The sequence below is a fragment of the Ascidiella aspersa genome, chromosome 3 (assembly GCF_963924565.1).
Source record: "Ascidiella aspersa chromosome 3, kaAscAspe10.2, whole genome shotgun sequence".
Lineage (NCBI taxonomy): Eukaryota > Metazoa > Chordata > Ascidiacea > Phlebobranchia > Ascidiidae > Ascidiella > Ascidiella aspersa.
The window spans coordinates 30339300-30357596 of record NC_139449.1 but is presented as its reverse complement, the minus strand read 5'-3'; the positions used below and the strand labels follow the sequence as shown (position 1 = coordinate 30357596).

At 37.7% G+C, this 18297-nt stretch overlaps 1 protein-coding gene across 1 annotated transcript in view; it reads right to left on the bottom strand.

Annotated features, from left to right (window-relative positions):
- Positions 1-6331: 6331 nt before the first annotated feature.
- Positions 6332-18297, bottom strand: part of LOC146161523 (1-phosphatidylinositol 4,5-bisphosphate phosphodiesterase gamma-1-like) — a 46347-nt gene continuing 34381 nt past the window's right edge. Inside the window, exons 23-35 of the mRNA XM_083384771.1 lie at positions 17686-17852; positions 17098-17203; positions 16286-16343; positions 14759-14907; positions 13941-14067; positions 12462-12583; positions 11730-11817; positions 10683-10834; positions 10071-10185; positions 9344-9520; positions 8762-8850; positions 8114-8286; positions 6332-7684 (exon numbers count right to left, since the gene is read on the bottom strand). Of these exons, the coding sequence (XP_083240897.1) occupies positions 7630-7684; positions 8114-8286; positions 8762-8850; positions 9344-9520; positions 10071-10185; positions 10683-10834; positions 11730-11817; positions 12462-12583; positions 13941-14067; positions 14759-14907; positions 16286-16343; positions 17098-17203; positions 17686-17852 (1578 nt within the window). The 3' untranslated portion in view covers positions 6332-7629. The remainder of the gene's footprint in view (positions 7685-8113; positions 8287-8761; positions 8851-9343; positions 9521-10070; positions 10186-10682; positions 10835-11729; positions 11818-12461; positions 12584-13940; positions 14068-14758; positions 14908-16285; positions 16344-17097; positions 17204-17685; positions 17853-18297) is intronic.

Genomic DNA, 18297 nt, shown 5'->3' with positions numbered 1-18297 from the left:
TTGTTGAAGTTGTCTGTTTTGCTAATCACGAGCCACCAAATACTTTTACGTCCCAACTATGTGTTTCAATAGTAAAAATGCTCGCCGTCTAAAGTAAAACTATATGCTAACAAAAAACCTCAGGATCATGCTAAAGTGATTCTAAAAAAAAAAAATTATAATGTTGAAAGGTTTATCTGTATGCAAAGGAATTCAGACAGCGTAAAACGGGCACTTCTAGCGCAAACGACAAGCAGATAAACAGCATAGAATTAACGTTAAATTTTATTTCCAAACTAAACAAAATGTTTTCTAATTGAGCTACGGTAGTGTGTGTCTTTGTAAAATCCAAAATCAATGACAGCAAATTCTTACCTGTCGATCGCTTCTTTCGCTAACGCGTATAGGCCTGATTACATGCAACGCAGCCGAAATAGATAATAATCCTTAAAACAAACGTCTGGCCCTTTAATAACTGTCTTATCACTATAGTAGCTTTATCCATATTTCCTGGTTAATTACTCTTTTTCAAAACAGTTTTTCCTGGTAATATTTCCTTAATACTTGAATTGGATACGATCTCAAGAAAGGCCTTTATCTAAAATCTTCTGAATATCCGACAAATTCTGTTGTTTACAAACTATATTTGTTTTACAAAAGATCATTCAAAGTCACACTAAACTGACCCAATACCTGCAATAATAAACAGACATCTAAATCGCGTTTATCTAACAAACCAGTTCGATTTCGAAACGTAGTTTTCTCTATAGATGAAAGTTGGTATGTCAACTGCCGCCAGGAAGCAAAAAAGCCGCCGCTGCATCTTGGGACAGCAGAATGCGGACGACGCCCCGATTAAATCCCCTAATCCCGATCGTAAACCTGGCAGTCGGCCATTGTCCGTCGCGCTGTTTTTACGCGCCAACCGCCACGTAAAAATGTCACACAACGACAATAAACAACAAGGCTGGCTGCAGCACCTTGCTAGTTGCTGAGTACGCTGTACGTCTTGTGCTTCGCCCAGGCAATCAATCAAGACCAATCGGCGCGTGTGTGGGCGTGTGATTATCGTGTTGTCTTTTCTGGTGTTTTTGCTAATTGATCGAGTGAATTGCAAGTGGTTCGATTGTTTACCCTTTGTTATATCGGCCACGTTTAAATGAGCAGTTTCTAATTGCAAACGTTTTGCAATACGAACGTTGCGGATGTTACTCAAAAACATTTTTTTGGGGAAGAAGATAATTTTCTCGAAAATTTAGATACCGCAAAATTTAAACTACAAAAACGAAAAATTTTACTCGTGGCACGAGAGAATTTTTTTTTATTTGAAACCATGGATCTTGTAGATACAGCGCAATTTTTTAAATTGAATAAATGTGTCAACATACTAAAAAACGACTTATACCACTTATATTGCTCTGAAAAAACTGTATAGATGGTTAGTTATGAGAATAAGAAAACGAGAGATAAGACAACACCCGTTAGCAAGACAACGCGAAAAGGAAGTTTCAAATTCGTTATTTGTTAAATTTTGTTTTCATTTCCTTATTGGCTAGTTTTATTACATTTTCTTTTTCACAACTCTAAGCTTCATGTTTGATCTATCGCATATGTCCTGGACCCTTAACCAACATGCGCGCAACAAGAAGACGATTCGTCCAGTCCGAACAAAAAAGATTAGGATAAATATACAAACGAAGATGCCCCGAAAAATAAACACACTCAGTGCCGTGAAATCGTATCGCACGTCGCCCGTCAGCCAAGATGCGCATCTTTGCACACCGGTGTTACTCGCAAGCCCTGTGTATACCTACAAGAGATGGTCCGCGATAAACAGTCACCTCTAAAGCTGAAAGTAAATGTCGTGCGCATTGGGGATTTTTGTTTGTTTGCAGATTGTGTCTTAACACGTCTCAAAAGTCGAATTGCCTTGCCCGGCGCGCTGCCGCAACGAATCCCGACAAAAGTCTATCACGCAATAAGGCAGTGTTTCTTAACCTTTTTTCGAGGCGATGCAAATACTAGGCGTAAATATAACTGCGAAGCTTTGGCGACCCAATGTCATCTCCCGATATTTTTATAAAGTATAGTAAAACATGAGACAAATAACATAGGCGAATTCGAATTTTATTAATTCAGGTCATTTATTTCGTATTTCTCCCAAAGTTCTCCCAAAATTTGAGTGAATTGTGCTCTGGACCGATTCCAATGAATCCAACTATATAAATACTGCAGTCATCGACCAACCAAATTAAACGACGAGCTAATTTTTTTTCATTATTATATAGCATACAATATCTGTCATTTCTAGGCTTGGCGGTCATCCATCCGAGTTCTCTAACCAATCTCGAGGCATTGTTTAACTCTCGAAATCGGACGAAATCAGTGCACTCAGCCCGGTATGGCCAGAGTCGCGACCAATAAGTTGAGAAACAATGCAATAAGTTATCGAAAATGTCGCAGATTTGATTAATGAGTCTACGTGTTGTGGAATTGGCAACACAGCCCTAACAATCAATACCAGTGGTTCCCAAACTTTTTTTGGCTCGCGGCACACTAAAAAAATCTTAACTAATTCACGGCACACTTTAAACAGAACAACAATAAAATAATTTTACAATCGCCTTAACACACGACAAACTCAATGTAAATGTCTCAAAATTATTCATTTGTATTGAATAGTGCAAATTTAGGTTTAAAACACTTGCGTGCTTGCTCATTGGTTATACAAATACTCCCTTTTCCAAAATTACAAAAAGTTTCGCGGCACACTTGAAAATCTCTTGAGGCACACAGTTTGGGGATCACTGATCTATACCGTGATTTTAGTCGACATTTTTATTCTCTGGTTTTCAGTCAATACTGTTACTTATAGTTAGCTGCAGCCGTACAACTACGCCTATGTCTATAGCTTGCCAGACAATTATTGGTAAATAACGTGCGTTGCCATTTGTAGTTCCGGTAGGTTGACCTTTTAGATATATGACAATATGCATAGATTTAAAAGTTAAAACGTTATAAACTTTTCGAGAAATGTTAACTTACGCGAACTTAATAGCTTCGCACGAGTTAACATTTAAGGCTGTAATATGCAGATCTAGGAAACGTATACCTTTGTTTTAATTGATTCCAGTCAATTTTGAGTCAATTATATTGGTAATTCGCTTTATATGAACGCTGAAACTGCTTGAAACACATGTTTCCTGATACGAAAACGTTTATTTTTTACCTAAATTGTTATTATTTTTGTCCTATTGATTGATGTAAAACCAATCACCTGTTAAACAACAATTAAGACTGTTCTGCACAAAAAAAGTAAAAAAAACGCTATTTTCTTATACCGTACTTTGACAGAAAACCTCTATATTTGTTTGTGCCAATTGGCCTAACTTAAACCTCGAGGGGTGACCGGCGAGCAACTTGTTATCCAATTTAGCTTCGTGCTAATTTCAAGAAACGTTTGGCACGCCCGCCGCTATCATAGGGGCGTTAGCCACTGGAATACCGGCTCTAACTAGTTTAAGTTAAGGTCATTGGGATGGAGTGCGCTGATAAGATCACCAAAGTCGGACCTGGCGTATATTTTACATCTTTTGAAATCTTGGCACCACGAAGTTGGATATCAATTTCATTAACTCGCCGAAATATAATCGCGTTTAGTTGCAGCTGCTGAATCGGGTCCACGTCAAATGTCAGTTATTTTGTTGCATTTATGGCGTTAAAATCTGTACTTCCTCCTTTGGTATTTTATATATTTAGAGCTACAAAAACCAAACCAAGTCTTAAGTGTTTTTTGACGACCAACTTTTACCTCATTTATCATCAGAAACACATGGAACGTGATATGCTGGGAAATACTTTATTTCTGCCAAAAACACGGGTAATTGGCCTTTCAAATTGAAAATTGAATGGTTGGAAAAATAGTTAAGGCACGCGATTGTTTTGTGTTTAATTATCACTACCATAAATCTACCGAAAATAATCGCTTTTAGGTATTCAGGAATATTTTTGAAATGTATATGCGGGACAAATTGTGATACACATTTCGGAAACCTTTAAAGATAAAGTTTAGATGGGCTCCAAGGCATAGCCTACTTGGCAATGTTTGATTTATAATTAGGCTAAATAACAATAAACACTTACACAAGTTAACAAAACGTCAAGGATGCTAACAAAAAAAAAAAAAAGAGTGTGATCCAGGACTACTACAAACATTATATCCATACGTTGTTCGGTCGGTTTTATGATGGTAACAAAGGTCGCACCGGGTTCTTAGAAAAAGGTTATCATCATCAGAAAAGTTGTGAGGTGATCTGATATAGCATGAAGGCAAGAGCCGCTTAATCACTTACATCGTGGATCGGGTTCAGGTGAAAACGTTCGCGTCATTTCGTTTCAAGGGTCGAATTACCCTGAAGACGGTCATTTCAATTACTGGTGGCGATAAATGCATTGTCGTGTCAAATTGCGTTCATGAACGGAAAGAAACGTGTCGTTTGATGGCGTCATTTATATTACAGTAAATTTTGAAAAAAATTAAAGTCTTGCGGTCAAACCACGAAGACGAACGTTCGGTACTTCAGGCCTTAACACATTGAATAACAATAAAAGGTTAATAGTTAGATGTTTTTGAATTAAAAATTTTTGAAATACAAATCTTTTTTTAAACTTCTAAGTAAACATAATTGTTTGTAATGGAGTGAAATACCCCTTTAAAATATTTCATTTACATTGTTATAATTTAAATAAAAAATTTCGGGTATTCTTGTGCAATTAAATTTGGTGTAATAACTATTGCTAAAAAATATAGAACCATTTGTACTACTTCAAAAAATAAACAAATAAAAAGTTCGGTACCGGTATTGATATGTCGATTTTAATAAAAAGTGTTACCAACGACCTAAAATTTATTAGGATTTTTTCAATAAAAATAATCCAAATGAAAACTCGTCCACGCTCAATCCACATATGAGAAGTTTATTTGCCATTTGTACAGTGACCGGGAAAAAGCGGAGAAGTTTGTCGAGAAAGAAAAACGCAAATTTCCAACGTATAGCACGTGGACATTTATCCCGCCTTTCAACGAAAAAGGAAAAAAAATTACACACACTCGATCACAATCGGTTAGAACTGCACTTGGGGCGGATAATAGGGGCAATTGCTTTGACAATTTCGACGTCACAGAATAATGCGGAATGACGTCACTCAATGGGAGAGACGTCGTTCGAACGAACGGAAACGGAAAAGTAAAACGAAGGAACGCAAATTACGACAAAAAACGAAAAAATTATAACACAAGATCGACTTTTTCGACACAGTTAGTTAAGGATAGGCGATCAAGTTATAAAATACGGGAAAAGAACGATTGGGCACGATTCTTAATGGCGATACAAGAAATTATAAGGTCTATGAGTATGTATAGGAACATAGGAAATAGAATTAGCGAAAGAAAAACAAAAAAACAAAGACACAACGATCCAAATCGCATACTGAATATCAGTTAATTTGGGCTTTTGGACGGTAGCACTCATACTAAAGTGAGCATACTTGAGATGTCTATGGAACAGTAACTGATGAGAAAAGGGGCCGAAATGTTCGGTACAACATGTTCGCAAGGCCAATAAAGGGTGGAGATACGACGTTGGTTCGTGTGTCTCCATAGATTCGAGGTCTTTGGCGAAGAAATAACAGAATCTTGCATTTCAATGATATAAACAAAAGTAGAAAAAATTGTCTCGAATGAGTTGTGAGCGGATGACTACATTGGACGGTTATCGTGAGATTGCTAAGCAAATATTTTAAAATATCCGCGGCACCTGAAAGTTGGAAATAACTTGATGATGGTTTACTATACTTGTCAGTGATTTCTAACAGAAGCAAGTTGCTAGCTTTTAACCCAAACAGTGGAATGTTGCGTTTAAACGCCAGCGGCAGTTTTTTCACACAATGTTTCAGTGGGAAATTAGGTCGAGCGCCAGAGGAAAAAGTGAAGAAATATAGAGTCCTCTAATCCAGAGCTTACTAAACTAGGGTTGCGTATTTACTTCAACAAATGCCAAAGCGGACAACGAGTTTGTCCTGTTTATCACTGGCAAACTTAGAGGGTCGCGGAAAATTTCAAATTAAAGAGGTCACAGACCAAAATGTTTGGATACGAAAACCGATAAACATCGTGGTCCGAAAATCGCATGCCACACTCAGTCATGTAAAGGTCTGATGCATACTGGCGAAAATCACTTGATATCGGGGTTTGGTTGGCGAGCTGCTAAAAGAAAATCACTTGCGCATCCCAGAAGGTAGGACAGGCGCGGGATATTAAAGATCAATTATTATACGAAATAGGCCTTTTTTGGCGTTTATAGATATCCTTAGGTCAGCTTCATTGGATTGCTTCGCGATACAAGCGGAAATAAATAGGGTGGGCCATAGGTCTATAGCAGGGGTTCTTAAACTGGCGTCCATGGATCCCTTCGAGTCCATGAACTAGTTTTAGGGGGTCCATGAATACCTAATTGAAATATTAGCGTATATATATAAAAGTAGCCTTTTTTTCAAAGAAAACAGTTTAATAATTAAAAATATAACAGTTTTGCACACTGTATTCAGACTTCATTCTACAATTACATTTTTCAGGGCGAAATCAACAGATTTATGAAGTCTATTTGTATTGTGTTGACGTCATTTTGTGAAATTTCCTTGCCTACCGTGGTCCACGCGAAGCAAAAAAAAATTAGGGGTCGGCGATAAAAAAAGTTTAACAACCCCTGGTCTATAGTGTGTAGAATTGGCGAGGCGGTTACCTGCGATGTCGTTATTGCACTGCGTTCAATCGCATAACGTGGAAACAACAAGGGACGAACGAATCATTGGAGTCCTAATATAGGTCAGTGGTCCTTCACCTGTGGGTCATTTAACTCAAAAAGAGTAATTTGCGATTTTAAGGAAAACTATTTTTGCCCAACACTTAAAACTCTATTTAAAAGCACTGAACAGTGCTGTGTACCCATTAATTGTTTGGAGGTCATTACTTTGCATTTAAAAATAGGTTATTATAGTCCATCGAAATGGTGTTACAGATGGAACTTCCCAACGTTCATAAAAAAAACAAATAACAGAAAGAAGGCTGCTCCGCTTATATTAATAGATGACAATTTATTTAGAGGGCAATATTGAAAATAGCATGCTATTTATATATTTCATTGCGTAACAGCAGGGCGGAATATCAGCTTGAAACTGTATTTTAATATACATCAAAATGGAAATTATAAGGGTATGATGCACGTCAGAACTGTATAAAAAGCTTATTGAAATACTATAAAACGGCTTATTGAAATAAGTTCTCTTTACAAGTTACGACCTTAGAAATGTAAAGGACCACTGAACTAAGGTCTATAAACGCTCACAAAAAAAACAAAAAACGAACTTTTATCGGTTCGACTGGAACGAATTAAGGCCTTATATAATGGGAAGAACAAAAAAATTATCAAACGAAAAGTAGCACACAATATGGTAAAAACTACAGCGGTCTCCCCTCCTACAAAGGGGGCATATATTATGACGTAGGTGGTCTCGTGTGACGTAGTAAGGGCACCTGCGCTGGAATGCTGAAGTCGGCTCTGATTGGCTGCCGCAGGGGTCAAGGGGCATGCGCTAGCGGGGACCGTTGAACTGACGGTTGTGGGTGTTCTTGAATTGCTGGATTTTCCTGTAACGACAATTATCTGTTTAAACTTCTTAAAAAGGTTTCTTCCATTTTCCCCTGTGTTTGTCGCCTTGGTTTGCAAGGTTATTCGAATTCCTTGCGATTAAATGGAATATTACAGTTTAATTGAATTACAAAAAATACTTGAACAAAAAAATGTTACATTTACATTACAACATCCTGTCAAATGACAGTGACTGCATTCGACCTTTTATCGGACCATTGGTTGGGAACAACTGCACTAAATCATCCAACTTTTATCCAGAACCTAAAACCCGCCGATCAACTTAAATTCTAACCAAGCCGAAAAACACATAACCTAGTACCCCTAACCAGCCCAATGCTAGACCTAAACACATGACATTTCCGGAAGTCTTATACTAGAAATGTCAAATGATTATTGTTTTTCGAATTTTAACTTGTCGTACTTACCTCTCATCGCGTTGTTCCTTCTGCATGAAATAAACCTTCTGCGTCTCGCACAACTGCTGGTGGTAAGCCATCATCTCATGCGGGCTCAGGTTAGGCGAGCCGATCTTGATCTGCAAGTCCTTCGTCTGATCCTTAAGCAACTGGATCGAGTCGTACAGGCCTTCGTCCTCCTCCTAGCGGACAAACCAGAAAAAGAAAAACGTTAGGTGACGCGATGACAGAATTATGTTGAATCGCCTCTGGCCGAACTTGTGGACTTGGTGTTATTTTTATATGTTTAGATGCAAACTTATAAACAGTTTACCGATACTTAAGAACCTTATAAATATTATATTGTATACTACTTTAAAATGTCAGAGTATGTTGCATGCAAACGAACACGTATTGAAATTAAGATATGTCAGTCGAACATACCTTTTTATCAAGTTACAAAAATGTGAAAACTATTTTCCAGGCTGGTATCCCGCATACTTTTTATGGCTCGTTACCACCCATTTATGGTTTTAACTCCTGTAATTTTCTGTTGATGCTTTAGAAAAATGCGTTACGAGACCCAGGGGAAGGGCAAAACTTAAGAACGCTGCCCTACATGCTATCTTATCTAAAACCAAAGAGTTATACAATATACCAAAGCTACATAACATATACCTTTGCGCTCCTGACATCCAAGTGCACCAGAAGGGCGGCGAGTGGTATTTCTTCACTGTATTGGTTCTTCAAAGGAACGGATCGAAGACCTGGGTAGAGAGAAAATTGCGTTAACACAATAAATATATGATATGAATGATTTACGCTATATATGCTGCGCAATGTTTTATCATTAGAGATCGCCAATGTAACGAAAATTCTGTTATCGTCTGGTGATTTTTTTTCTGGCATTTATTACTTGCCGCGAATGCGTTCGACAGCAATGCCGACAATAAAGCAAGGGCCAAATGTAATACGTTGCAAATATTACAAAACACCAGGTTAAAATTAGATTTATTTTTTTTTCACTAAAAAGATGTGTCCTAAAACCTAAAAGACTTTCTTAAAATTTGGGGTTACTTTTGCTTAATGTATGAGGTTCAAACTTACAAACCCTATATGTTTGCAAGTGCAATAATACGCCACCACTCAAAACCCTTTGAAATCGCTAGTTTTAAATTGTATTAGTGAAGAAACATAGCATTAACAGTGGGGAATAAAAGCACAGAAAACATAGCGTAAAAGAAACACCCCCTACCCTACCTGGTTTGACGCAGTTGACCGGAATGGTGGCTTGCGCGATCTCGCTCGGTTCGCCAAACATGTCCTGGTCGTAAACGCTGAAGCGAAGGAAGGCTGTGTGCGGGCAATGCACGTCGAAGTCGAACGAACTGTTCGAACTGTTGTTGTTCTCCCACACAGGGTTCAGGCCGTTGTCGTCTGCGAGCAAAAAAGTAAAAAAAATAAGAATAGCGGACAATTCGGGGGTATGGTATAGGAAAAACTCTCTTTGGTGGCGACATTAGGTTAAGGGTAGGGAATGTTTGGTCAAAGCGGTTAGGAAAATGTTAGAAGCAAATTGTTTGTTCTGCTTGGTATTGTCTCCAATTTTTAATCTCTATTTCACAGCTGCATCGAATGACTATAATCAAATAGTCGTACACCTAACTGAAGTCAAGAATGCTATCCATATTTAATTTATTGCTTGTAAAATAAATCACATTGGTTCGGGGTGTAAACGCAACCAGTTGCAAAACAGTGTAATGCGTACAATATTGATGGAAACCGTCGTTTTACCAGACGAAGTATAAAGCAATGTTATCAGGTTTGCGTTCTTAATACCCAACTGTCAGAGAAACAAGTTTTACAAGTTTTCTATCAAAACATGTAGTTAATCAACTAAACTGCGACTTTCCTATAGGGCCATGAACATTATAAAACCGAAAATAAAACACTGACGCAGAGCAAATAAATTTTACCTAAAAGTTACCTTTCTTTGCGGTCTTGACCTTGTCATCGTCGTACTCGCATCCGATGATTTCGACCTCAATAAACGGGCAAGTGAGACCTCGGCCTGTCTTGGGAAGGTGCCGAGCCCCTAGCACCTGTGGGTTGGAAAGTATACAACGGTCAGGTCGAGATACGGTTAATGCATATAGACTCTGTGTTTTTTAACCTTTTTTTGAGCCACGGAACACTTAACCCAGCGGTTCTCAACCAGTGGGCCATGGCTCACTGGTGGGCCATAAGAACATTGAGGTGAGCCACAGACCAATTTAAAAAGCTAGATTTAGTTTCATTTGTGTCATTATATTCAATTTTACAGGAATAATGGCTTGGGGAGGAATTAAAAAGGAATGTAATTTTATTGTTCAGCCGCAAGTATCTTACTAATGCACGGTGGAATAAATAATCTGTTTTAAAATATGTTCTGCTGTGTTTTGTGCTAAACCTATTTTAAAGTTTTTTCTTTCATAAAAATTCTATTGGGCCACTGAATTTTTTTCCAACGTAAATGGGCCACGAAAGAAAACTTCTGTATGGGATTTGATGTGTATTTTATTTCTCATTCATGTTTTTAGCAAACATTTCATACAGTCACCTGGATGTTCATGATGAGTGGGTCGGTGTCGTGCTTGGTGAGCTTGTTGTAGGGATGGTAGATGCTGCCCTCTCTCATACACTGCGGCTGCAGCACGTAACCGCACCTGTTGTACATCTCGAAGCGAGACTCGTTCAGCTGCATCGGGCGATCTAAAAATCGTATTCGTTAGTTTTTTGAGGCACAAATAGATAACTGTTTGGTTTAACCCAGTGCTTCCCAACCAGTGGGTCGCAATAAATTTATAAAGCATTTTAAATGGTACAGTTTTTTTATTAGATCGAGAAATTATTGCATTATGATTAGGTAACATTTATGTAACAAATACGTAACAATTAGATGTGTTTTGTCGCATTAACTATTTCAGTACGTTCGCCAGTAGTAAAGATGCAGGCTTATGTAACTGATAATCTTATTTACAATTAGTTGCATTTTAAATTTTTGCTGAACAATTTGGTCATATCTCATTGTGGGTCGCACAATAAAACTTGAATTAAAAGTGGGAAGCACTGGTTTAACTGACCCTTGTGCTTTTCGTTAATACGATAAAGACAAAGCGACTGTGCTATTTTAGCTAAATTTGAAAGCGTATATATATATTATATAATTTTAATGAATTTTCCAAATGACATCATAAAACTGTAGAAACATGCATGCTGGTTTTTGAAACATTTATGAACTGACCGAATAGTACATAATTGTCTGGTTGGAGGTCGAGAATTTAAGGGGCGCCGGTAACCTTTGGGAAATGACTTAGCTTTTAATAATTACGTGCAATGAAACTACTAGAAACGACTCGCCTGGGTATAACTAGAACCTATATACGAACTTAGAATGACTATTATTTTAGAATGACTATTTTTTATTCAACCATTGTAAATGTACAAAAGTAATCTTTTGTTTGGTGAAAATTTGCGCATTTATTGTCAAGTCTGTCTCTGGGCAGCTCACACACAGCAGACAACACATACACGTACAGATATGGTTTGGCAACGCATTTCCCGAGAATCTTGTACAGATTAAGTAAACTGACGAACAGACACGTACCACCGGTCTGAAAGTTGATGGACACAAGCTGGCTGCCGCAGTTCCAGAATGGCATCGGATTGTAGTTTGAAGAATCGACGCGAGATCCCTGGAAGCGCATGAATATGTTTATTAGTCGTCAAAGCAATAATAAAATACGGTGGGTAGAGTCAATAACAATTGACAGGGAATCGCACGCTTACCAAATAACTGGATTTTAATACCAAATTTCGCACAGTTAGTGTATCACTTAAAGAAAAACATTTAGCGTGCCACTCAAAGCGATCTATTTATTCGGATATCCATTTCAAATTTAATTTCATCGTATATTGATTTATAATCGTATATATTTACATACATTTTTTTTCAAGTTCGAAACCAAAATGTCGTCAAACTATTCGAATATTACCACCGGATAGTCTTTGAAGCATAATGGTTGTTGGTTACAGTAATACGTAATAAGAATATCAAAGCCCATACAGAAGTAGGTATAATTTTGGACGTTTCGAATAACTCTTTATTCATCAAAATGAACGTTCAAAATGATACCTAACTTCTGTTTGGGCTTTGAAGTTTTTTTACGTTTCGCCGAAAAAGGTGCACGTTTTCGTTTATTGAAAATAGTCGAAACGTTATTTATTACAAATAACACAGCTAAACTACTTAAGCTTCAAATACATTTTCTTTATTAACTGAGAAGGCCTGTGAAACGTATTTTCCTGTTATAGCCTGTCATGTTATAGCCTGTTTCACCTTGGGATAGATCCTGGAGAAGCGCTTGTTGTTATAGGTGAGAAACATCTTGGCCTTATCTCGGCAAGCGAAACGCTCCGCCTTTTGCTCGTTGAACGACGACATGTTGAAGATGTGACTCTCTGGAAGAATATTAAGAACGCGCGTTAAGTCATCATTGCTTATCACGTAGGGCGATTAGTTTTTGGCTTGTCAAAAAAGTCAAAATTTACACGTTAAATTATTTTTTTGAAGTCAAAATCGATTAAAAAGGCACATAAATCGTTGACAAAATTTTAAAAGTCACAATTTTTTTGAAATTGTCGTTCAGTTAGTTATGAATTAAAAATGTAATCAGCGTCTTGATTTTCTTCGGTATTTTCATATAGTATAAGCGTTGCATAAAACCGAAAAAAAAACTCATTGTGTTCAACAGGTAGTCAGTAAAAAATAGAAAAAAGCGTGCTTGACGACGCCAAGACATTAATGCAGCAGTTCAAACAGCAATATGTTGCCTAAACCAATGTATCTCTATAGGTAAAAACACCTTTCTTTTTTTTCAAAAAAATTTTCAGTAAAAATCTTGTTTTTTCAAAAAAAAATTTTTCAATTTATTTTTCACTCGGTCGGTGTTTTAGTAAATAACGAAGTATTGCCAAAAAGTTGTCTTGTTTTGCGATGTTTGGAAACAATATAAAGTACATCAAAATTATGACGAAAACAGACTTAATCCCTGTATTCTGGTAGTCGAACGAACGTTAGGATTGAGATAATTTTCGGTAAAACTTGTTTTGTAAGAGAATGCCACTTTGCTGTAGATCAAAGGTCGGGAACCTTTTGAGCTAAGGGAGACATAAAAGCTGAATACTGTGAGTGCCATATAATATTGTTCAGCATCTAGTTTAGATTGGTACAAATAGTGATTTGAATATTTTATTTCTACATATTAGCCGCGAAAAAATGCATTGGAAAATATTGCAAAACTTCAATTATGGTCTGCCATGATACGAATAGGGCCTTTTAAACAATAAGAGATTCCGGCAAACGGACGAACAGGCACGTAAAGACAAAAACGCGGAAAAAAAGCTACAAAAAAGTTTTTTCAACTAAGTAAAAAACAAAGTTTGAAAGGGGTCATGGTAGGCTACCGTGCAGTTTTATTCAAATCATGCTAGAATGACAGTTTAGATATATCTGGGAACAAGATTCCTTCATCAAAAGAATCATTATGGCGTCACCAAAAAAGCCATGGCGTTCCCAAAAGAGCCAGGTATCCGACCACTGCTGTAGTTTGTTAAAGCAATGTCCACTGTCACACAATAGGCACGGCGTACAAATATCGTCCACTTTATTAAACGCAAAATAAAAAAAGTTAATAGGTTTGAAGGTCCAGATAAAACACCAGCTTTCCAAATTGGCATTTTAACAATTTTCAAAATGGTTGGGAAAGACTCGCACCAGGAGAACAATATTTCAAGTTTATACAAGAAAGAGACTCACTGTGACAGTGTTCCTCAGAGAAGGCGACGGGTCGACAATAGACCACCAGATCGGAGAGTTCCACAGCTATCCGCTTCTGACCTTTAGCGTTCTCTTTGGCTTTGGCAAGGTCTCGCGACCTTTGGGCCTGCGAGCAATAAAATGGGGATTGATTAATAGAAAAGGCGAGATATCCGAGTGCGATCCGTGTAACAACAGTTTCAAGTAAATGCAAAGTTACATCACGTTTGATTAGATCAAAACCTGGGTTTGTACATATGTGTGTATTTTTCCTTAGTTTAAGACGGCTGAGCAAGTTTTGTCCGCTTAAAAATCTACTAGCTAGAAGAACGCATTTTAATTATCACGGTTGCTGCTGCATATTTGATTTTTCAATTAAAATGATATCCGATATCGTGGGCCAGATTTTATTTAAATAAGAAACTTCATTTTAAAATATACACGGGTTAATATATTCGGGTTAAAGAAAAGCATAATTACACTTTCGTAAAATGCAATGCGTGATGCAGTTACTACTGCACTATAGGACCAGGACAACTTTATGCAGTTTTGTAAAAAAAGGCTTCCACGTTATCAGATCTACCAAATACAAATAATTATTTGCCTTACTTTAAATTCATCTACCCCTAAAATATAACCACCAAATATGAAGTATAAACGTAGCCTAAGTTTACATTGGGTGGCGCAAACAGTCCATAAAAGAAGAAAATGTAAGTACGGCGGATAAATAGAGACTTCCATACAACAGGTCAAACCACGCTCAATCAACGCATTTCAAAAAAATCAAAGCGCAATCAAGCGTAACGCGATGACGTCACCTCGTTGTCGAGCTTGGCTTTAGATCCCTGCAGTTGTTGGAGCCAGTCAACCAGCTCTTCGCGCGACTCGCAGCCCAAGTGAACGACGTCACCACTGGCCATGCGGATGCGGAAGGTGTGCTGGTGCTCTTTGTCCTGTTCCGCCAGTTCTGTGCGAGAAGTGTTCATGTCATTGCAACGCCATTGCTAGGCCGACCCATGATTTGCATTAGACAGGCTATTAAAACTGACACATTGCCCTTGAAATCTGTATATTGAGGGATAGCTGTTCGACTAAGGCAGTGGTTCTCAAACTGGGTGCCGCGGCACTCTACGGTGCCATTTTTAACATTCAAGGGTGCCGAGAAATATCTCAAATTCGTTAGGATTCCAATTTTTGCTCTCTTTGTGGGCTTCTTGATACAAATTTTTGTAAACGATAAAAGTGCCAAACATTAAAAAAAAAATTTCTATCTTGTTGCACAGTTAATGTGCTGTTTTAATTTAGTTTTAATTTAGAACGTTACAGTTAAGCACTAGTTATAATCTTGTACGGTGCCGCAAGCGAAAAAAGGTTGCGAAACACTGAACTTAACTTTGCCGAGCTTTAAAAGTCCGACGTGGCAAATTTTGCGGAATATTCCATTATCCTACTACATAATCTAAAAGTGATAAATTCTTTAACCGGGCAACTAAAAATACTTGAACTAGTGAGTTTGCTGATTTAAGTAATAGGACTTCAATGGTCATAATTGGCGCGGTCAGGGTAACGAATACTTCGAGCTCCATGAATGGCCAAATAAAGTGCTGGTTCTTTGTCAAAGTTAATTAACAAACTAAGAAATTTATGCTTACTAATACACGTTTTTTTTCAAGAAAAGTTTAATGTCAAAAAGGTCGAGTAGATCGACATTATCTCATTTAAGACGTTTCGATAAGAGCTTGTATCATCTCAAGTTAACGCAAGTTGCTCGTATCGAAAACGTCCTAATCGAGATGACGTCGATCTACTTGACGTTTTTGGCTTTGCAATTCATTATTATCAAGCTAGAGCAGGGGTTCTTAACCAGGGGTACGTGTAACCCCTGGTGGTACGAAGCACCAAAGCAGGGGGTACGACATGCAGATGAAATTATGAGCTTTTCAGGCATATTTGTAAAGAATGCGTAAATTACGAAAAGCAACAACAAAAACGCCGTTAGTAAACTGACTGATTATTTGTGCGTTGTAAATATTGTTGAACTTACAAGACAGTTTTTAATGCATGCATTCAACACGTAAGTTATAAATACAATGAGTTTTATTCGTATTATTACAATTGTATTTACTCCTGTCGGCCATTGTATCAAAGGGTACGAGTGCTAAAAAGGTTAAGAAACACTGAGCTAGAGATACGTGCATAGTGTACGAAAGTTCAATGTATTTACGTTAACACCCTTAATAAGCTAAAGTAATCCAAGGTTTAAGTAAGTCGACACGCGAACATTTCCCAAAATTAAAAAATACCACTATCGAACCCAACCTCAATATTTACAGACAATTGCTCACCTATTGAACTGTTGGTGAGGTCGATCACACCCTTTTGCATCTCTCCAAGTAGGTTGGCCTGCATCAGATGACAACCGTTTTAAAGATCTACTATTTTAATACTTCCCTGCGTTGCAGAAAAGGTAAAAATTAGGTCTGGCGGTATTAGCTACATTCTATAAATTACCTAACTAACTCACATCACTTCAAACAAGTTCACCAACACCACAGTTTAATTATTATCGAACACCGCACGATTTGTGATTTAGGGTGGCCAACATGTGAGAAAGGAAGAAAGCTGTCAAATTTTACTAATCCAAAAAAAAACGAATATAAGTTGCTAATTTAAGTGGAAAATAGAAATTTCACCAAATTTATTCCGAAAATGATTTTCACTAAAAATACGGCGATTATTTCACTAAACCAGTGCTCCGCTACTATTTTTCACTTGCGGCATACCAACAGACCTAAAATGATTCGGCGGTACAACTAGAAAATATTTGTCAATCAAAAAAGACATCACCAGCACATATCCTAGGCAGCCAAGAGAAAAAGGAGCGATTTATGAAAAGCGTCGAAACGCTTTTAAAGTTTTCAAGATGATGGAAAGTTCATAAGATTACACCTGGATGATTCCATAAGGTCAAAATGCCTGACTTGATGAGATATACGTTTTCGCGTTAATTGGACTGATTATTAAAAATTTCCCTTTAAACACAAGTAATACACCTCGAGATCGTCGCGGCACACCGGTTGCAAAGCACTGAACTAAACCATGCGGCGATTTTCACTAAAAATGCGGAGATTATATAACTAAAGTATCGGTCACTTACGTTTTCGTCAACGGGTGCTACTCCATTCGTGTCAGGGTTCTCTATTTCTTCCACGTAGTTGCTGGGAAACCAGAGTCCCTGCTTTCCACCGTAATCGCCCCGGTACCTAAAAGAAGACGAAGGTAATGTTGTTTTGAGGCATGAAAACTGTTAAATGAAAAAAATAGAAAGAAAAATACATTCCCACTTCAAAGGTAGTTGGCTCTCCCTCTAATGGATCCTATCCGATACTGAAGTCTTTATCAGTGTACAGGATTTATTAATAACAAGGCTTACACAAGTTGATTCACATTTTATTCAAATAGAATACAAAACAACGTTTCACAATATGAGCTCCTACCACGACACGGTAGTAACACCAACTTCCGTAAGGACAACTACAATGTAAAGTCATCATGTGCTCAGTGACCTTTGACCGTACGAACGCAAGTAATAGAATGCTAACACAATTAAATAGGTCATAAAGCACTTTTGACTAATTTTTGCTCAAATTACCGAATACATTTTTACTCAGCGTTTCAACTACATTACAGGTTGAAGTTCAGTCTTCTTAAATGAGATAAGCAATCAACCACTGAACCCTCTTACCATCCGCCGTCCTGTCTCGACACGTTGTGTATAATTGCGTGCTTGCAGAATGACAGTTCGTCCTCCCGTGTGGCGCGGTAGTCGTAGAGAGCCTTCACCGTCACCGCGATCTTGTTGGCGTCCACGTACATCGGTGCGTTGTTGGAAGCGCCCAGGTCCGGGTCTTGCTGCAACAGCAAATGAAGAAAACGCGTTTTGAATTTTGCGCGATCCTTAAATGCTTGTTAATGTAACTGTTTAGTTAGGATAAACCAGATAAGCGTTACAAGCGAACACTCGAACAGTGTTGTACTCGGCTGTGAATGACTTGACTTAAGAGAACCTAAGTCACTATTTTTAAATTACTTGACTTGACTTAAGTCGTTATGGTGAAATTGCCTGACTTTAGTGTTTTAGGACGAAACAAATCCTTATACAAACTTCAAAAATAGCGTGCGTGCTTCTTACACTACTATTCTTATTTAAAAAAAGGCGCCCACAAAGTCAAAACACGTTGTTGCAAATATCCAAAAACAGACAATGTTTCTCAACCTGGGTTATAACTCTAAGCCCTAAGGTTACGCAAAAATTCTCAATACATTCCGCGGTATGAAGAATCATTAACGATAATAT